The following is a 22719-nucleotide window of genomic DNA, read 5'->3' as shown; positions in this document are numbered from 1 at the left end:
GACACACTGTGTTGCATTAACATGTAAAATATGGACTAATGACATATGCAGACCATCAACCACACCTAACAAGCATTTCAACCGAGTGTGCTGCTGCAGAGTAAGTGCAACGCAAATAATTCCCTGAAGAATTATTTCTAAAAGAAGCACTAGGTTAACAGCACATTAAAGAAAGGTGCCCCACTAAGTGCCTGGCAGGCTGACCAGCCTGAGAGACTGATATGGGTTGGGGTTAAGGGTTGGATTAGGGGCTTTGTCAGACTGCCAAGCACTTAGCAGGGCAACTTTCTCCAACAGGCAGGTTAAAGCATCTCATTACACAAGGTTTAATGCTGTCTGAAAGAGTTAAATAACTAGATTTTATCTGAAGAAAACAATGGCGGATGCTAGATTTGGCTTGGGTAATTCCATGTGTGGTAGTTTTTGCCCATTTTATCACAAAGTTACAAGTCCAGTTTCATCTAAATGTAACTGCACACATCTTTTTAACAAATCACACGATCTGAGATATATGTTCATGGCACAAACAGAGCACTGTTTTTTATGAATAACAGTAATAATGCAAAAATAGCAAGCACCACTAATAAATGAGCTTTACCTTTTTTACTTTTTTCATTTGAAAAAGCCCTGCTGTGAGTTTATATTTAATATATTTCTCTGGAACCCTGCTACTCACGTTGACTGAGTAAAAACATCTGCTGGAGAGCTTCTAGACCTGTTAGAATTATGCTTACCATTCCAAACAGCAATGCAAGTGTTTCATAGTCAATCCATTCTACAACAGTCTTCAGACTCGGCCTCTACAGTAAAAAGACAGTGGGATGAAATAGTCATCATCTGCTTCCTCAGATACAAAAGAACATTTTCACATCCTAGTCTTAACTGGGATTTCTGAATTGTTGAAATAATTGCATAAATTACTATACCATTTAGGCCTACATACTGTATTCTGTTTACTGGGGTATTTACCAACCAACCAAGTTGAAAGTTTTTAGTTAAAAAAAAAAGACATTTGAGACTACAGAGCTATGGGGTTTTTTTAAAGGACACTCCATCTATCAAACAGACAGAAGTGCACTGAGTAATTGTACTCACGCTCAAATAACGTACTTATCTCCAATTTCTGGAATACAATAACTAATACATAGAGCCACAATGAGAAAGCAAGATTTTAGCTCATTAGGGTAAATCAGTGCAATTACCACTGATATCCCATTTATGTGAAATAGCCCGGTTAGTTAATTGTGTAAATGTCTGTGTCTTTTATCATAGATATATAATATTCTGAAGCTCGTGAACTCAGTATTCTGAAGCAATATTCTGATTTATTATTTATACAGACTTTGGCACATGACAGAATGTTGCTTTGCTCTTAAGCTAATAAATCTAAAGACCATCACTGCAGTTCTCAACATTAATAAAGTCCCAGAGTCCAACTCTTGACACAATGTAAGCTATCTTCATCAGAATAGAATAAATAACATTCTCTAAAACTTACATCTCCAATGAAAGCCAGTGCTGCCAGAGCAGCCAGGGATCCTAACATTGCAGCCAGAGTGCGATGAACAATCTGCAAACACAGATGCAACATTTTTACTCATAATTGGAATACTATATATTTTGGAAATTTTATTTTAAACCTGGTCATATATTAATGGGCACAATGTAACGCAAACTAGATTTGTGCTATGGGGTCACTAAGATGTTCTGAGTGTTTTTGGCATGTTGCTATGCTGTTGCCAGGATTTATAAGTTGATGCTTATTGCCCGCATGTCTTTATTATGTTATGGTCCTTCTTACATTGAAAGCTAGTGTGGTTTTCTCACCATTTTGTCACCTGCCAAGCAAAAAATCATAAGTCTGATTGCTTAGAAAAGTAATATCACAACTCATCTCAACAAGCTGCATGATAAATTTTCTATTTTGTATATTGTGTTTGTGCTATTTGGCACATTGTCCATTTCTGTCCATATCTGTGTCCTGTCCTGTTGCTGTCATTCTGTCGTACTGTGGAGCTACTGTCACTAAAACAAAATTCCTCGTATGTGCAAACATACCTGGCAATAAAGCTAATTCTGTTTCTGATTCTGATACGAGGCATCATTCTCACCAATAGCACAAAATTGTAATACTTGGGATTAGGGGTGTGTTCAAATCCCAAACCCTTTGCATCAGCAAAAGTAATAGCGATGCTTTCCTTAGCATACACTATTAAATATGTCAAATATAAGGTTGTGTAACAGACTTTGGAAAACTAAACAAATCTGCTCATTCAAAATGCCAATTAACCCTCTTCCCCACACTTCATTTATGTTTGTTTCACCTAATTTCTTACATTAAATTCATTCTGACCCTTTTATGCACTCTTATAATCAAATGACAAATACAGATTCACAAGGATATATGCGTCAGTCGACAACATCTTTGGTTTTCTGCTCTTCAATCAGCCTCTGGACTAAAAGCGCAGCCTTAAAGTGCACTGTCGGAAATCAACATCTTCAGCATCTGTTTTCCTGGTGAGAGCACTTGACTGGAACACCTGAATCAAACGTTGTCTGATGCACCTCTTTCTGTGTCATGTGCCAAGATGGAGCAGTCATTACAACAGCGTGTAATCAGATAGAAGAGCCAAAGAAGGGCAATGAGTACATAACATGCAGGCTAACAGCTAATGAATCCAAGTCTCGAAGGAGCAAGTAATCTGTGTCAGTCCAACAACTTCCCTGAGGGGGAGGAACACTTGGTGCAATGTTGTGATTGTAAGTCTAAAACAGGTCATTAAGATAAATTGTTGAACACTGCTTTCTGAGCAGAATTAATCAGCAACATGGATATACATTGTGCTGCTTTGCATAAGAAAGTATCCTCTGAGACTAATGTGTCTCTGTTTTGTGGTTTAAACCAATTACTCTCAATTATAGGGTAAAAAACAGTTGATGGCTAAATGAAATGTCAGAATGTGCCTGTGTGAGATGTAATGTTAGTTTTATACTCAAAGCCCCCCAGTAAATGAGAAACTGCAACTCTAGTCTAATTTAAGAATAATCTATCAGCCATTATTAAAATGTTTACAAGATATCTGCAATTAGATTGTGAAAATATATTATTCATGAATCTTTTAAGGCATATTAATATTTATAAGCACATCATACTGTTATATATCTCAGATTTTAGGTTTTGCCCTCTCTCGGGGCATATGCGTTTTAGCGATCAGAGCTGCTGATGAAACTCACCATCTGAGCCCTTTTAATCAAAGTAGTTTTCAGAGTGCTGATTCTAGATCAGTTCGCAGGATTATCACGAAGCTGCTGTGTAATGCAGATAGGAAGATCAGGCCCAGGTCAATACAACAAATGCTTACAATGGAGTCCAAATGTCTGAGAAAAACAAACTTCTGTGGAATCTGTAATGCTAATCAAGTCTATTTTAACTTGGAAATAAAGTTTTAGAATTTGGATTTTAAAACAACATAAAATGAAGAAATGTTTACGATTCTGCACTTTGGTCACTAACTAAACCAGCTGTGTGAACTACTGTGTAAAAAATGTATTATGATGACAGGTATTCTTGCTTCCACTGAATGACAAGACTCTTTTGAAGATCGCACATTATGCTCAATAATATGATCATTAGGTTTTATACAAAATCTCTGGTGCTGCTGTCAAGACATAAGACATAACTTTTTTCCCCACTAAAATTGCTATGCTGATAATGTAATTTGTAAAATCAATTTTGAAATTTTTATTTTTTGACTAGTGGTTTAGGACTTTTGAACTTTAATGTCTAGTGCTGTAGTATATCATCTGATTCAGCAGTCTATTAAAAGCTGATTATGAAGGCACAGTCTGGCCACGCACACACATATACTTGGCTACATTATTTGCCGTTTAGATCAATTCATGAGAAGCAGCAATATTTTAATTATTATTGGACTGAGTAATGGTGGCTGTATTTCCCAGCATTAAAAATCAAGATCAAAAAGTTGGAGACACATTTAGACTAAGATTGACTGTATGAGCAAGTGTTGTTTAGGTATTATGTTACTTCTACTAAAATTACATGCTGTGTTATATGTGAGATATTCATCATTAAAAATAAACAGACTGCACTCAGCTGGACAGCAAAGCTACTGTGTTTTTCTAGCACTTTTTTGATGATTTCTAAAAAGCCTGGGAACTAGTTCACATACATAGGCCTATTTGACTGAAGTTGTACTATTTTCTCTTAATTAAAGTCGAGTTCAAATGGCCAGAAAAAAATTATATATTATATAATGCAGTCTTCAACAATGTCTGATGAACTTCACCTGTAAGCATTTCTCAAATACTGGATGTGTTCTAACTGGTAAGGGGTGTGGGGAAATTTCTCATAAGAAGATGATCACAGAGGTAAACCGATTTTAAAAGCACAATAAATAAAATTACGATGACTCACCCAATCAACATAAAATTAGTTCATTAGTTCACTTTTAAAAACATAATTTTTTATTTTCTCAGCTCCTTGATGACAGTGTAGCTATAGTTATGAAGCATTAGTATTAACGGTAAAAGTGGAAACATGGGCCCCCAAAGTCTCCATTAGCATTCTCACAAAGGTCTAATTAAACTTTTCAACACGCAGCATGCTGTCCCTCCTGAAGAAATAAATGTAATTAGGAAGGAAGGTCCCCTCTGCCCTCATGTCCCCCTGGAGCCACACTAAAGCGCCGCTCTAAAAAGAGTGCACTACAGGGAGAAGAGGAAGTTAAAATGTGGAGGAGTGTTTTGCTGTAAGGCTCTAAGAGTTGTTCAGACTAACAGAGTATGACAGTGCACAAAAAAAATAATTAAATACAGTGTATATATATATATATATATATATATATATATATATATATATATATGTGTGTGTGTGTGTGTGTGTGTGTGTGTGTGTGTGTGTGTGTGTGTGTGTGTATATATACACAATCAGAAATTAATAATTTTTAAGGTGAATTGGTGTCATAAGCAAACAAGACCAAAAGTATGATTTTATAGTCCAAAAGAGACCACTAGTGAAAATGCACTTATTTTGCATTCTTTTATCATCTACATTTTTATATCAAATGATGTGATCACGTTTGAGTGAACAGTTTAATTGAAAAATTCACATGAATTTCAGAATGTCTTAGTATTTCCCTCATTGATTTGAATGACAGCAGCACTCAAGCTGCATGAACTCTGACCGATCCATTTTATTCAGCAGGATTTGAAGTAGGCATTTTTTGAGTTTCAGTGGAAGCAAGGGACATCCAACATTTTGTACAGGAGTTCATATGGTCACAATATTCTTCTTGAATTTACCTCAAAATATTTATTTTACAATGTTTCAGAGGCTTAAAGCATTGTGTGTTTTCATTTGCACATTTGCACTAATACAATTTAGCCTTGCAATAAAATTCAAGCACTCTAAATCATTTTGATTCATAAATTGGCTTCAGGTATTCAAAAAATCGGACATACTGGTGTGGAATCGCAGTCAGTGTGGGCCAGCAGAAAGCTCTTCCTGTTAGCATTAGTAGAGCCTAGTGACCTCTAGTGCTCAACAGCGGTACAGGTACAAATAAATAAATAAAAAACACGAGTTTATGAATAGCTACTCTCAAGGACATCTCAGTGTAGTGCTGGATCTACAAGCACAACTTTAGATAGTTTATGAATAACATAACCAGCACGGCATCTACTCTTCCAAAAGGAGTTCCAAAAGACTACAGATGTGTGCATGCAAATCTCAGACGAAGCTACAGTGTCAATGTGGCAAAACAGCTGAGATGATCTTGTTTATGGGGATGAAATATGGGATGAGTCATGAAAGACTGAATGGATTACCGTGTGGTGTGAAAATAATGTCTTCACACCGACACCTCATATTTTACCTCAAAGATGATGAGCACATAGACTCCTGCCAGGATCAATCCGGCGATAAGCACCTGTGTTTCCACAGTTACATAGAGTGACTGGTGAGTCATGGACAGAGGAACCACCTGATTGTCTAACAGAAAGGCCTGCACACTGATCAGAATTGGAGCGCTGGAGGGCAAGAAAAACAGACAGATTAGAGAGATGGACTGGAGACATAAAGCAAACACTGTGACAGGAACTACTGAAAAACCCACATTATCACATGATCACATTTACTGAACTATTAACACAATTTAAGAATCTGATGACAGTAGTATGACAATATTATTCTACTATTTAAAATGTGGAACAACAGATAATGCAATAATGCACATTAAATAACATGAAATGCCATTGTTTGATCATACCTGCTAACCATTTCAAATGTCCTTGTTCTCAGAATTTGGTCACTTCGTTGGGAATGCAATGGTATAGTCCAGTTATAAAGCACCTGTTAGAAAAATACTAGAATTTATATTCGGAATGTATAGAATAATCTCTTTTAAGCTTCTCATTTTAATTTTACATGTATATATATATATATATATATATATATATATATACACAGTGGTGTGAAAAAGTGTTGGCCCCCTTCCTGATTTTTTGTTTTTTTGCATGTTTGTCACACTTTAATGTTTCAGATCATCAAACAAATTTAAATATTAATCAAAGATAACACAAGTAAACACAACATGCCCTGTGTGTAAAAGTGCTTGCCCCCTAAACCTAATAACTGGTTGGGCCACCCTTAGCAGCAACAACTGCAATCAAGCGTTTGCGATAACATGCAATGAGTCTGTTACAGCGCTGTGGAGGAATTTTAGCCCACTCATCTTGGCAGAATTGTTGTATTTCAGCCACATTGGAGGGTTTTCGAGCATGAACCGTCTTTTTAAGGTCATGCCACAGCATCTCAATAGGATTCAGGTCAGGACTTTGACTAGGCCACTCCAAAGTCTTAATTTTGTTTTTCTTCAGCCATTCAGAGGTGGATTTGTTGGTGTGTTTTGGATCATTGTCCTGCTGCAGAACCCAAGTTCGCTTCAGCTTGAGGTCACGAACAGATGACCGGACATTGTCCTTCAGGATTTTTTGGTAGACAGCTGAATTCATGGTTCCATTTATCACAGCAAGTCTTCCAGGTCCTGAAGCAGCAAAACAGCCCCAGACCATCACACTACCACCACCATATTTTACTGTTGGTATGATGTTCTTTTTCTGAAATGCTGTTACTTTTACGGCAGATGTAATGGGACACACACCTTCCAAAAAGTTCAGCTTTTGTCTCGTCAGTCCACAGAGTATTTTCCCAAAAGTCTTGGGGATCATTGTAACAAAGTTCGTAGGTCGGGAAGAAGGAGGCGGGAACCGGCAAACATTTAAAGATTTAATAACAAAAATAACCAAACACAAAAGTAAAGCGGCAGCCCCTCACGGACGACTGCCGCACACAAAACACAAAATAAAGTCCAGGCCTGGTCCTCTCTCCTCTTCCACTGTCGTCCCTCCTCCTTTTATCCTTCCGGAGCTCCTCCGTGGGACTCGAGACCGGTGAGTGGACCACTCATTATCATTCACTCCACCGGCCTCGTTCCGCTCCCACGGCTCTCGGCCCCGCCCACTCACTACTACAATCATCAAGATGTTTTCTGGCAAAACTGAACTCTGGAACTCTGCCATGCAGGCCATTTTTGCCCAGTCTCTTTCTTATGGACTCCTTAAAATAAATTCCTTTATATCATATACAAAATATCAAACTATAAGGCATTTAAAGACTTATTTTATCTTTATATTATATTATATTGTAAATAATATCGTACCATCAAAAGTTTGTGGTCAGTAAGTTTTTTTTTTAAGAGCTTATGTACTTTCTACTCATCAAAAAATATTAAGTAGCACACCTGTTATCAACAAGAAACGAGAGAATTTTCTGATATGATAAGAAATTACAATAATAAGAAATGTTTCTTGAGCACCAAATCAGCATATTAAAATAATTTCTGAAGGACTGTGTGATGCTGAAGACCAGAGTAGGCCTAATGGCTGTTGAAAGAGTGCATGAAACGCATTTGTCCATTTTTCACTCTGTCTCGAATCGCACTCACGGAAAGTGCTCTATAAACAGCATCTCTTCCACGTTACATGATTTGACTGAGTTTTACGTAGAGAGGGTGACAGCGCACCACTTTAAAAGAAATGATTCATGTTTTCATAACCGCTGGCCAAATTCAACAACGAAACTAAAAATTAAAACATCTTTGAGAGTAAGGGGGCCTCCCTGGTGTTTCGGGGGCCCTACACAGCTTGCGTATTCTGCGTATAGGGAGGATCAGCTCTGGTTGAAACAACTCTAACCTGCTGGGTTCTTCTCCGGCGAGACCCCGCCTCTTCAGTCTGCTCCACCTGGATCAGAATATACTCCTGGGCCTCTTGTACTGCCTCCATCCCTCCCAAAAACGGCCCCCCAACCTGCAGCTTCAGCAGGGAGTTGTCACGAAAATCAGTAAGATTCATAGCTACAGCGGTCAGTTAGGTTAAGAAAAATGTCCACGAACTAGGAAACACATTACAAATGAAAACACAACACAAAATATCCATCAAGCTTTAACCTGAGCATTTTGGAAAAGTTTTGCAAACAGATGTCAGCTGGCCATAGTTTCATTTTGGACAGGCAATCCCCTCCCACCAGCAGAAGGTACTTTGAAGCACTTCAGTGCATTGTTCACTCTTCACATTCATCTCTCCAGCTCAGAAGGACCCGCAGATTGCTGCAAGTATCAGGCAAATCTGTTGTTATGCACGAAGTCATAGGCAAGACTGTTACCATGACACAGGCCGCTGTAAATAGCAGATGGTGAGATTGTCACAGAAACGGAAATGAATTAGCGCAGCCCTTCAGTGCAGTCTCCGAACCAAACATAAAATCCCTGCAGGGTCTGAGGAGTTAGCGCAGTGGCATGCATTATCACAATATTTGACTTGTGCATTAATGATTCTTATTTATCTAGTCAATGCAAACCCAAACAATGCAGATTCTCTAAAGTACACAAATGGGGAGGATACAGAAGCTCTCGGTGGATGAGACTGCCAGCATCCTCCAGGGGCTTTCCCTGTCAGGATACATGCTGAAAAACAGCTGATGATTCAAATAAAGACAAATAAATTAATTGAGCTTTTGTAAGTAAAACAATCACATATGGATATTATTCTATATGACTAGAAAACTTACTGAACACAGAACAACAATGATGAAGATGGTGATGAGTTTTGCTGTCCTTAAGCAATACCTATAAAAACAAATGTAGGCACTTGTTATGTCAGAAATACAATTATTGTCCCAGAATTTTGAGCTTTCCACAATTTTCACCATTTCAAATTTCTAAATTTAAGGGTTTGGGGTCGGTAAGAGTATTATGTATGTATGTATTTATATATAGAAGTGATCTGTGTTAACCAAATCTGCAATTGTTTGATCAAAAATACAGTCAAAAAGTTTTTATTTTAATATATTTAAAAAAAATGTTTTTTACATATATGTGATAGTGAAGCAAAATTTTCATCAGCCACTACTCTACTCTATTGCTGCTCAATGTTGAAAACGTTGCTGCTTAATTTTTTTGGGTGGGTGAATTTTCAGGGAATTTTTAAAAATAATATGTTCAGTAGAACAGTGTTTATTTGAAGTAGAAGTATTTTTTAACATCAGAAATGTATTTTTATGTTAATTTTAATCAATTTAATGCATCCTTGCTGAATAAAGGTTTTGTTTAGTTTTTTTCTCCAAAAAAAAATAAAACATCTTGCTTACCACAAAGTTTGAACGGTAGTGTATGTATGCCGTACCTGATGGGGGATGACAGTTTGAAGTAATGTTCACATTTCTCCATGGATGTGATGTGGGAGAGACTGGTCACCTCACTGCCCAGCCTGCACCTCCTCTCCAATTCAGCAGAGCTGGCCTCCCATGATTCCTCTCCAGACCCCAGGCTGGGCTCATGCAGTGTCATGTATGTTATACTGCACAAAACAGTGTAAAAACAGTGGGTTAGACACTGTGGTGCTTACAAAAGCAGTCCAAGAGATTGACTTCTGACTTAACCAATGGCGTGAGTGTGGGGCGGGACTATCTGTTTAGTGGTAAAAAAATTATTAGCTTGACCTGGGAAACCTGTTTACAATAATCATTATTTTTGCAGTCCCATTTGTTGCCACTAGACTCATGGAACCAAAACACTTCACCTTTAAATTTAGTTATGAAAATACAATCCCTCTGGGCTAACTTTTACTATCATCCAAAGTAAAACATCACTTCTGCAGCTACGAAGCGATCAGTCATCTAAATGCTAATTGCAGCCACACAACAGAGATTAAAACCAACGAAAGGTGTTAAAAGCCTGTTATGCTACACAGTTCTTTGACAAATTCATGCTAAGAGAGGATACACCTAAGTGCCTAGACATAACTAGAGGCTTTTGTGTTGATTACAGGCAGCAAGATACATTATTTTGACTGAGAGCACAATATAATCGCTAGCAGCATTAGCATTCAGCTCACTGCCTTACAGAGAGAATGAAAAATGTATTACTGAGGGCAGCAGATAGCAACCAGCCATATTAGCACTATGACAACAGTTTACTCCATGTAGGACCCTTGATCTCAGAGGGCTGTCATGATAACTGGGGGTCTTCAATAGTGTCTGCAGTGGTACTGCAGGAAGCCCAGCAATTGTTTGATATAAAACTAATTTGTGAAAAACTGATAAACAAAACACAATTTAAATTTGACTTCAAATACATGAAGCTAAAATTTAACTGTTTTTTTATTATTAAAATGTAATGTCACATATATGACTATGTCATACTGTATACTGTACATCTGCAATCATGACAAAGTATGTAAATACATCAATATGGTACCTTAATAAAAATTTATGTTATAGAATTCAATTTAATTATTTTTGCTAAAAATTATAAAATAAAATATTTTAGAATCGGGCATAACTTCCAAAATGTATATTCATTATAAAAATGCTTATGGATTTTTAGACTTTTCCAGATATGATATTAGACTTTTAAAATGAGGCTTCTTCAGATACTGAGTGAGTTGAATCAAAATAATAAATATCTTAATTTTTTGTTATTTTAAATTTTTGTTTTATATTTTAATATGTTTTGTCTTATTTTTAGTAATTTTAAGCATTCTTGAGCACTACATACACATTTTTCTTGATGTACCTGATAAAATAAAGCTTCATGAAAATAGGAATTTTCAGCATTGAAGAGGACATAATATCCTCCAAACAAAATTAATACAGGTGTAATCCTTATGACTATAACTCTTCTTGTTACATGAAATCACTGGCTTTAGAGTTCTGGTAGGAATACAAGGGTGAATCAAGGACTCATTCTGGGGAAATCAGGAAATGCATTAAAGAAAATAACTCATTCCTCAAAAACATTGACAAACTAAGAACTATAGTATTATAGTTGGTTCCCCACATAAAATGATTGATTTTTATACAAAAATGCAAACATTTTGTATGGAAAATTTGGGATTCTTGTGCAAATAACATGCCTAGTCAGAACATATTCCTCACTGGTTGAGCGAACTTGAATGTGCTCCAGTTTAGTATTATATTCAATGTGTTGGAATCATTCCCGATTATTATAGAGTCTGACAACTGAAAGTTCAGATACTGTACTGCAGGCAGTGTTTGGTTTAATTAAGAAGTACATAGAGGTCAAGACCACTTCAAGATATCAAAATGCCATGCATTATGTGAGGAACTCTGTTTGCCTTCAACCCGGTAATATATAATGTAATTGCTGGAAATGAAGGTCACAAAGCCACTTTTTCTCATTACTGAATGAGAATGAGGTCGGTAATTACAGACCCCAGGTAATATTCCTACAGCTGTTCTGCAGAAGCTTTCTTGACTAAAGCCAAGTCAACAGGTCCTGCAACTTTGAAAGAAACGAGTGGTTAACACTAGCAACAACTTGCAAACGAAAATGATATTCTATTATGCTTAACAGACGATTAATTAAATTGCCAGTAATGCCATTAAACTTTGATTTGTATATCAAGCTCTGATTTACTCGCAGATGATTTTTGAAAAGGGTTATTATAAAGCAGGAGTAACGTTGGATTTTATCGTTATTGGTAAATAAATATATCTAAATACATAATACATACAGAACGAATAAATAAATCCATTTTGATGTCAAATAAAACAAAATCAAGAAAAACAGACCTTTGAACAATTGAACAACAGAACATCAAATATGAAACATTGTGAAACCAATAGGCTCACCTGTCATTTTGGGGGAACTTAAGAAGGGGTGACCGTTCTGTGTGGTTGGCTTGGCCGGATTTACCTTTGAGGAGGTTTACCATGCTGAAGTTGTGCCTGGGAACAAGAAGAAAACTTATTAAATCCGAGCAAAAATAACATCTCAGCCACATTTAGAAATCAATTCTTGGCATCCATTTTTAATGACTCTTCTATAAAAACTGCCAGCTGAAATAAAATGGAACTAAAAGTCTTTGAGCAGAATTGAAAGTCATTCTTCCTTTTGGTCTCGGTTTAGTTATATTTACTTGTTAGTTATATTGTGGGGAAGTCGTGGCCTAATGGTTAGAGAGTCGGACTCGTAATCGAAAGGTTGCGAGTTCGAGCCCCCGGCCGGCAGGAATTGTAGGTGGGGGGAGTGAACGTCCAGCGCTCTCTCCACCCTCAATACCACGACTGAGGTGCCCTTGGACAAACTACCGAACCCCCAACTGCTCCCCGGGCGCCGCAGCATGGCTGCCCACTGCTCCGGGTGTGTGTTCACGGTGTGTGTGTGTGTGTGTGTGTGGATTTGTTCACTACTCACTGCTGTGTGTGTGCACTTGGATGGGTTAAAGGCAGAGCACCAATTTCGAGTATGGGTCACCATACTTGACAATACGTCATGACTTTTACACCACTATGAAACATCCTGGTCTAGTGTGTCTAACACGGTCTAAGCTACATGATCATAAAATAAATGTAGATTTTCAAACAGCAAGTTACACGTCCAAAAGTTTAACGACAATTACATAAGTCATCCTTCTGGTCCATTGTGTCCTCCTGCAGTTGTCTTGATGATTTAACTGACACCTCGTAACTTGTCAGGGTGGATGGGCATCAGGTGGTTTGCAGATTTACAGAGGCATGAAAGTTATATGGTTATGACAGGTTTAAGGACAACAGCATCCTGCTTCCGCCAGACTGCTCAACAGCTTTTTCCCCCAGGCTGTGAGAGCCCTGAACTCAAAACACCCGCCCCCCTCTGAAACCCCATGCAAACCCCTACCTCCTGAAACATGGACCACCCCCCACCCCAAACCTTACCACACCAAAGAAAAACTGTATGGAACTTTAATTTTTTTTATTTATTTTATTTTTATTTTTTGTGCAATTCAAAGTGTGCTACACACAGGTGAGTGGGCCTGTACAAACCACCTGTAGTAACACACTCTCCTCTATGTGCACTATGGACACTTTACACTATGGACACTTTACAGTATGTGCACTATGGACACTTTACACTATGGACACTTACACTTTACACTATGTGCACTATGGACACTTACACACACTGCTGCGTGTGCACAATCTCACAAAAGACTCCGCAATATATGTATGTTTACATGCTCATGCACTACAAATCATCCTGCACTGTTCCCCAACCAGCTGCTGACTCAAATGTCTCTCTTTGCACATGTACAGTATTTGTGAAGCATTCGTATAGTTTGTATTTTTTATCTTCTATTTTTTCGTTTGTATAGGGTAATATTTATGTGAAGCATTCGTATAGTTGTATTTTTTTATCCTTTATTCTTTTAGTTTGTATAGGGTAAATACTTATATATAGTATACTTATAGTTAAATCTGTCAGTAGGTTAGTTGTGTATAGGTTTATAGTGTTTTTTACTTCATTGTTGTATGTCTGTATTTATGTAGCACCGTGGTCCTGCGAGACACGACATTTCGTTCCACTGTATGTCCCCACATGTAGCGGAATGACAATAAAGCTCAACTTGACTTGACTTGACTTATTCAGGCCTTGAATACTAGAATAATTTTCTGGCCTTGGTTTCGATGCTATAAAACACAGTGACACAATTAAAAAAATAAAACAATTGCTTTGTGACTTTATTTTGTGCCAGTGAAAGGCTCATGTAATGCATGAATCCCCAACAAAAGTCAATGCCGCAATCTCGTGATCTTAAAATATTTATCTTTCAACATGTCATATAACAGATATCCAAGTTTAGAATATCATTCAAAGAAATCAGGACTATGATGTACATATAAAACTGAAATCCTGACACGGGAAATCAGTTGTTTTTAGTGGCATGTGCCACATTTACACTCACTGGCCACTTTATAGGTACACCTTGCTAGTACCGGGTTGGACCTCCTTTTGCCTTCAGAACTGCCTTAATTCTTCGTGGCATAGATTCAACAAGGTGTTGGAAACATTCCTCTGAGATTTTGGTCCATATTGACATGATAGCATCACACAGTTGCTGCAGATTTGTTGGCTGCACATCCATGATGCAAATCTCCCGTTCCACAACATCCCAAAGGTGCTCTATTGGATTGAGAACTGGTGACTGTGGAGGCCATCTGAGTAAAGTGAACTCATTGTCATGTACAAGAAACCAGTCTGAGATGATTTGAGCTTTGTGACATGGTGCATTATCCTGCAGGAAGTAGCCATCAGAAGATGGGTACACTGTAGTCATAAAGGGATGGACATGGTCAGCAACAATATTCAGGTAGGCTGTGGCGTTTAAACGATGCTCAGTTGGTACTAAAGGGCCCAAAGTGTGCCAAGAAAATATCCCCCACACCATTACACCACCACCACCAGCCTGAACCGTTCAGACAAGGCAGGATGGATCCATACTTTCATGTTCTTTACGCCAAATTCTGACTCTACCATCTGAATGTCACAGTAGATCAGCAGTTTTTGAAACACTCAGACCAGCCCATCTGGCACCAACAACCATTCCACGTTCAAAGTCACTTAAATCCCCTTTCTTCCCCATTCTGATGCTCGGTTTGAACTTCAGCAAGTCGTCTTCACCACATCTAAATGCCTAAATGCATTGAGTTGCTGCCATGTGATTGGCTGATTAGCAATTTGTGTTACCAAGCAATTGAACAGGTGTACCAGTGCGTAAGTTGCCAGTGAGTGTATGTGTCCATAGTGTCTTCATTTAGAAGTTGCATTTCTCTTGGGCCTGGATCAGGGGTTTTCAACAGGGGCTCCATGGCAGTACAGCAGGGGGTCAAACTTTTTTTGTGGATTTTCTCCGTTAAAAAATGACCAAAACAAAATGTCAACTAAAACTAAAGAAGTTAATTTACATCTTTTATTGTTCCTTCCATAATAAAATGTATTCTATAAAACAAGGGTTCCCAAACTATTTTGTCAGCCGAACCCCTCAGATGAAAAATATTTATTTGAAATACCGCCTGAGAATTTAAGATATTATTTCAATAATTTAAGAACACATTTGCCTGTCCTCTGATGCTGGTTAATTGTCACATGGCATGCAAATAAAGATATAAAATATCAAATCTTTTTTAGTAGGTAGGCCTGCATGATGGTCAAAACATTATATTGAAATAATTTTGTAATATATTGTGAATGAGATTTGAACTGATGACATTTCATCTCATATGAAAACTAAATCTTACATGATCTTAAATATATATTTATAAAATATATTGTGATTTCAGTTTTATTTCAATTAACTCTGCAGCCAATTGGGTTACTTTAATATTACATTTCATTTATTTCAATATTAGCTGCAGTTTCCTTGTGAAGCCCCATTTGGGAAACCCTGGTATGCATCAATAATAATTATTTCAATGGCTTTGCAATGTAAGCATCCTAAAAGGTATGTAAATATATTAATATGGTACTAAATGCATACTGTAGTACCTCATCAATATATTTAAATATAATTGAAAAGGGCCACTGCATTGAGTAATCACACTTTATCCTCTAAACTTCCCCAGACAAGGACAACTTTATTTACTGTAGTCATAAAGCAAACATTTCACATCTCATATACTCAATAACAACAACAACAACAACAATGAAAGTCAACAGAAGTCTCCAGAAGAAGAGGGGGAAGAGAAAGGATGGGTTCTTGCTCAGACAGAGACACCAGCAGTGTTGATATTTTTCGGCCTGTGTGAATAGAACAGATGGAAATCCTGAGAACTCTGTGGGCTAATTACTGGAGCCTCTTCAGTAATCTAATAATTGTGAAAAATTCTCTTTTTGTCATAATTAATGACAGTTTAAATGGGTAAAGTCCCTCTTATCCCTTCAATTGGCTCGGAGTTTGTGTATGAGTTATGGAGAGCCTTTTGTAGAATGCCAGAATAGATCAATACTTCTCAGCACAGGCCAGACTATAGAGTCAACCCTAGTCCAATTCTAACACATCATTGGGCAAATTCCAAACCTCAGCTGCTTAGCATTACAGAGGACTCAAACAACTCACCCACCCCTACCGATACCTCTGCTCAGTGCAAACAGCTGGGATGGGGTGGGTGTGTGTGTGCGTGTGTGCGTGTCTGTGGGCTCCAGACAAGACATAATAGCCATGGTCTCCAGGATATATCCTGTGTTAAATTTGGGCAAAAGGGAGATTAGACAGGATATTTCAAGGCCTTTAATCCCTCTCCCTGCAGTTACACAACAGAGAGGAGATTTGAAATGTTGGCTCACCGAATGTAGGATTTATAAATGAAGCAAAGCCTTCTCTTATTGTGCCTGAATCAAAGTGTGTGAGGTCCAGATGAGAATGAAACCAAAGAGGGGGGAGTACATAACCCAGTGGGACACCTACCATCCTCTTAGATCCGGCCTAGTATACCAGTCTAATTGAACGCTACCTGACATACTCAATTTAATTTCATGGACAATGTAAAGAAAATTGCTCCATTTTTAATAATCTCATACTGTGAAGTCAAACAGAAATTTCAAAAAAAAAAATTATACTTTTATTAAGCAAGGATGCATTAAATGGCACAAAAGTGACAGTAAAAACATTTAGTTTTACAAATATGTGTGTCTATATATATATATATATATATATATATATATATATATATATATATGTATGTGTGTGTGCGTATACACACACACACATTATATATCTATATGTGTTTTTAAAGTACTTTTGATCAAATAAGTGCAGTCTTGGTGAGCATAAGAGACTGACAATTTTACTGAGACCAACCTTTTAAATAATAATAATGTGTGAAATAATTTATGGCATATTTCCCATATGACAGAAAGATAAACAAACAACTATTGAAATGCATATTTTGTAAAATAATACATGTGATGTGATCAGCTGGTTTCATTGAGAGTGGTTATCATTAAAGAATTCCTGCAGGGAAGAGCAGTCATGAGAGCAGAAGCAGACCACATCTCATGCATGACTAACAATTAATCATGTGATGGCTGATCTGAAACTGTACTGTCTAATCCGAAAAGTGTCACAACCACAAGCTTGAGATTAAGACCCCCATCGTCATACCATCTCACACACACATTTTTTCTATCACAAAGACACATATTTGACATATTACTACAGTAATGTGACTCCACACGTGAGCACCAATCCTCTTTAGAGTCGATTAGCAGCTGTTTCACACAGAAAAGCTCTCACTAGGGGTTCTTGAGACCTGATCTGCCAAATGTGTTCTGCTGAATGTCAGCAATAATAGTGGAAGTACAATGGAAGCACATTTTGTATTAAGATTCCTTTCCTAGCATGTGTTTCTTCTGAACATATCAAAGGTGATGCGTGTTACTTTGTTAAAATACTTTCTCTTACCACAGTTTAATGTGCAGAGACAAATATAAGCAAGTCATTCATAGTCTGATCTCCCAGAAGAATGTAAACACTGTGGCACTATCAAAACTATTGTTCTGTTTGTTTGTGCTCAAAAGTCTGGTTGAATGTGTTTGGGGCAGGACAACCTGTTTGTCCAAATTTTTTGACATATGGTGCATTCATTTTTTTTTCTTCCTAGACTTGATTGTGTTTATGGGGTGCAGTCTAACACGTGTTAATGCTTCGTTTAAAAAAAAAATAGGCTAAACCGCCTCTAGTGCGCGTCTAAACGTCCCGCCCCTCACCTCAGGGGCATGTGCTCTGGTTGTATTGTAAATAATGGCGTTGTCTATATTGCTTATCAATTTGAGCCCGATTGAGACCCAGAGAATATTAGTGAAGAGGATCGTGCAGAACCAGTGCAAGCACGGCTCTTAATGGTATGTTTTTTGTTTGTTGTTGTCTCATACTTTTAGCTGCACTGTTATTTGTAAATGCTACTGCCTCTGTTAGCTTTTAATATACGGTTTTATCTTGATTAAAGCTTTAATACAGTACGGCAACCGCACGCGCGTCCATCTACAGTATAACGCTTCTCATAGCTATGTGAAAATAAGTGTACAAATGGAACAGTTCATTGTTTGAGCTGATCTGATGATCTGAATGAGAGAGAGAGAGAGAGAGATGCAGAGAGTGGGCAGAGCAGGGCAACAAGAGAAACAGGATTAAGAACCGCTGCTTTAGTTTAGAACATTGGTTTTGAAACTTGTGAATCCATTAGAATCGTTAGAAGACAGAATTGCGATTCGAATAGATTTTTACTTGCACCCGTAGTCTTCTCTTCCTCTTCTCTAAAGCAGCACAACATGGCCTCGCCCCCTTTGCTGCATGTTCCCAGGGGCGGGGTTTATCTGGGTTCGTGACGTAACGAACCCGGGAAGTAGCTTGTTGTAGTCCCTACGAGTCATTTTTGTAGGCATTAAACAGACAGAATTTTAAAAGACGATATCTCCGTTTGCATTGAAATTTCAGCGCTGCAACTTTGCAGATATTGTTTATGCTCAAACAGCAACATTACACTAATGTTAAAAAAGTCAAATCGCAATCAACCACCCCTTTAACAGAATTGATTCTTGATTAACTATTTGACTGTCCTACCTATCATTTTGATGAACGTCAGTGTAGATTATGCAGTGTCCCGAGGGCATGGCTGCAGCCTGTAGCAATTTCTGTGTCTCTCTCTTCCCAGAGAATCCCTCCAGCAGATGAAGCTCATCAAAGTTCCCAGCCACAGTGTCAGACTTTCTGCAGCCTACCCTGCTGGAGTGACCCTGGCCTCCGGTTTGAGACATCTCCACCTCAATATTGCTCTTATTCTCCAGGTACATCTTCACTCAGGCACACTGGACTGCAACTGGAGGAGAAGGGGAACACTGAGGTCAAATGATCTTTTAATGCAGCATAGGTTTCATATTTATGGTAACTAGCATCAGATGAGTTCTTTCGAGACTTACATTTCCAGTTTAAAATGACTTCTGTAAGCCATGTACAGAACAATGATGTATAGACAGAAATAATTACACATACAGAACTGCATTGCGTATGATTTTATTCCATAAGGATGCACCTGCCCCCTCTAGTGCTTCCATGCATATAGCATCATATGCAGGGGAATATTTATTTCCATCGTATTTTATTTCCTCGTATTTTTCCCATCAAGACTCATTATAATTACCAAGACACTTTAGATATATGGAATAATAAGTATTAATGCCACAAACACTACTGTAAGCCTTCTTAAAGTATATGGTCACATATTATAGCCACAATCCTTTTGCTATTTCAAAGTCTTAGGCACTTAAGGAAAAACAGGCACTTAAAGAGTTAACCTCTCAATCAGTGATTGACAGCTAGACTGTAAGGTTCCAGTCAGAGTCACACAGAAGCATCCTAATTAAGAACTTACTTCACTCTTTTGACCCTGGCATTACTTTTCTACACACCCTCCTTCAAACAGAGACCTACATCTTCACACATAGACCTCTATGAACTCACAGCTGTAGAAAGAGTCTAACTTTAATCGTAATACAAGAGTGTTTGCATGTGTGTGTGTGTGTGTGTGTGTGTGTGTATACACTGTGGAAATTGGTTAACGACCACAATTTTTAGAGTTGCATTTATTTACATATGAACTGCTTTACTGCACCTCTACTCCAATGTTGTTATTGTTTAATAAATCTAATTTATTATTTAAGAAATCATTAAGTGAAATCGAGTTAAAATAAAATATAAATATTAGACTTAAAACATTCTAAAAATTAGAAATGTTGCATTGACAAAAGAAATACAATACCTTTAAGTAGAAGTACTCTAAGTACTTAAATTAAAATAAATAAGGTCTAAATAAATAAATAAACAGAAACTAATAAAAGATAAAAACACATGAAATTACTAAATGAAAAGTGAAAAAATAAAATTAAAGCTATAATTAAATTTAATACTTCATAACTAATACTAAAACAGCACTGCCCTACCCTAAATCTAAAATACAGGAATATAGAGAGATCAGTGGTGTTACATAGATATGTTAAGCCATTATAAACTAAAAATAGTTAAAGGTGCTAAATATTATGCCATTAAACATACAGAATTAAAAACAATAAAATAAGCTTACTAATTCAATGAATTAAATTTTCTATTCATAATTGAAATCCCTAACCCTAAGACTGAGCAATAGTAATAGATTTACTCATTCTATTGAGGTTTTATTAAACAGCTCCTCCTAGTGGAAATTAAGAAAAAAAAAAATCAGGGCAGGACAAAAAAAAAACATCCCATTTTACTAGCAGACTGCCTCATAATAGAAAGAAACTTATTTTCACATAACAGAGTATGACATCACTCCACTGACAGCCTATGAGATTTTAGGGCTATTTCTGCATATATTCTTTCTTTTGAATTGATTATATATTTTAAAAAAAAAAGAGAGCCCTTATGTCCTTGAGACCACCACCTATTGTTTGTAGCCCTTAAAAACCACAGGAGTGAGGAAAAAAACAACAAAAAACAGAGAGAGAGAGAGAGAGAGAGAGAGAGAGAGAGAGAGAGAGGCCATAACACACATATACGTGTGTGTGTGTGTACATAAAACTGAATCAGAGAAATATTATTCCATAAAGAATCTTAACACACAAACCTGTCACACATTCTCCAGACATTACTGTACATTCCTCTTTGCCCCCCCCCTTTCCTCTCTCCCAGTGTGGGAAGAAAAATTAATCCATTGAAAAATGCATTTAGTACAAATACTGTATGTGAAAATGAGACCATCTCAAATAAAACATTTCTGAGATTTTTTTGTTTTTGTGAATATAACAGGCAAAATGCATCCAACATTTACATAAAAGATAATATTGAATAGACATGGTCCGAAATTATATTCAATATTCAAATTGCATTCAAAGTCAACTAGTTCAAATGTACTGTATATGCAAATTATAATTGACTTCACGTCACTGTTGCAGTTTAGTAAGTAACCAAGAAGATCCCTTTTTCGTCCCTTTTTTCCTCTGTCTGAATTTTAAAAAATTGTATTAAAAAATTTAGGGGAATATTTAAATTTTACTTCTACCTTTTTTAAAAAAAAAACTAAACTCCTTACCTGCCAATTTAGAGAATGAAACGGTGAAGTGGGCAAGATGATGATGACGATGATGATGATGATAATGATATTATAACATTAAAACAAAGTCAAAAAAAAAATCCACTGGGTCCGAACGGGTTTGTCTGGCTCACGAGTGCTGCACGCAGGCTGCAGGTTGTCATGAGCTCAGGAGGAGGAGGAGGAAGATGCTTAGTCTTAAATGGAAGTTGTAGACGACTTCTAGGAGATGGAGGGAGTGACCCACAGCAAACTCTGCACACAGACAGAAGAGAGTGAATTAACAGCCCTCCCTCTTTCCTCTTCTCTCAGACCCTCTGATAGGCCTACCTTGTGGAAGTGGACATTCAATAACACTGGTAATGTTTAAGGCATGCCCAACTTCCCCCAAATGCCTAAAGACACCCACCCCTTTTCAGACCAAAACAATACACACAATGAAGAAATTATTATTTCTTGCACACACACTCAAGTATTACTCACTAGCAAATTACTATGTATGACGTTATTACAAAGCTTCTCCTTCTTACAAGAGCTGAAGGAATCTCACTGCCCTACTTTGCATCCGTCTTACTGACCAAGGCCTGCTTTTACAAAGAGCAGTCAAACAAAACAAAACGATTGGAGCAATTAAAGAGACTCTTTTGTATATCTTCTCTAAAATTCTCGAAGAAATTGCTTTGAAGAGTTGATTTGAAAATCTTTATCAATAATCACAAACTTTGCTCTGGAATGCAGTGCTCTTAACATTAATATTTTAGCTCCATTAATTCACTGTGTTTTATCAGTTGACTTATTTGCCCCTGCTGTTATTTTGCCAAACACAATTTAAGAGAAACATCTGAGGCAAAGTTGACACACAAAAGAATCAGTCCCTTGAAATACAAAATGAGCTTTAATGAGCAATCGTTTTTTTTTATTATTATTTACCAGCATTACCAACTAGTATTTCCACATTTTCTACAATCTGCGACGACAGAATTTGAAGTCTTCACAAGCATCATTAAAAAAAACAGGTGTCAGCACTAATGAGGAGACATAGCAAGCAGATTATTGGCAGGGGTCGAAGTCAGAGGTCAGGTGTCAAATTAACCACGAAATTCAATGTCAGAGATCATATAACATCATCCTATTTTTTTTTAAAAGGAACTAATAAAGACATGAATTATTCAAGCTGATTCTGGGTGGGCAACTTTTAACACGCATAGATCTGCATTGGACCTAAACTTACCCACTTT

At 37.2% G+C, this 22719-nt stretch overlaps 1 protein-coding gene across 1 annotated transcript in view; it reads right to left on the bottom strand.

The window, feature by feature from the left end:
• Positions 1 to 19208, bottom strand: part of LOC306879521 (P protein-like) — a gene marked incomplete at both ends in the record, with an annotated part of 102062 nt that extends 82854 nt beyond the window's left edge. The window contains 10 exons of the mRNA XM_079432526.1: positions 735 to 800; positions 1499 to 1570; positions 5895 to 6048; positions 6288 to 6370; positions 8275 to 8435; positions 8983 to 9055; positions 9149 to 9206; positions 9763 to 9936; positions 12233 to 12328; positions 18979 to 19208. Of these exons, the coding sequence (XP_079288652.1) occupies positions 735 to 800; positions 1499 to 1570; positions 5895 to 6048; positions 6288 to 6370; positions 8275 to 8435; positions 8983 to 9055; positions 9149 to 9206; positions 9763 to 9936; positions 12233 to 12328; positions 18979 to 19208 (1167 nt within the window). The remainder of the gene's footprint in view (positions 1 to 734; positions 801 to 1498; positions 1571 to 5894; positions 6049 to 6287; positions 6371 to 8274; positions 8436 to 8982; positions 9056 to 9148; positions 9207 to 9762; positions 9937 to 12232; positions 12329 to 18978) is intronic.
• Between the last annotated feature and the right edge of the window lie 3511 nt (positions 19209 to 22719).

Source organism: Barbus barbus (genome assembly GCF_936440315.1).
Source record: "Barbus barbus genome assembly, chromosome: 13".
Taxonomy (NCBI): Eukaryota; Metazoa; Chordata; class Actinopteri; order Cypriniformes; family Cyprinidae; genus Barbus; species Barbus barbus.
Note: the sequence above shows the minus strand (reverse complement) of the source record. Positions and strands in the feature narration are given on the sequence as shown.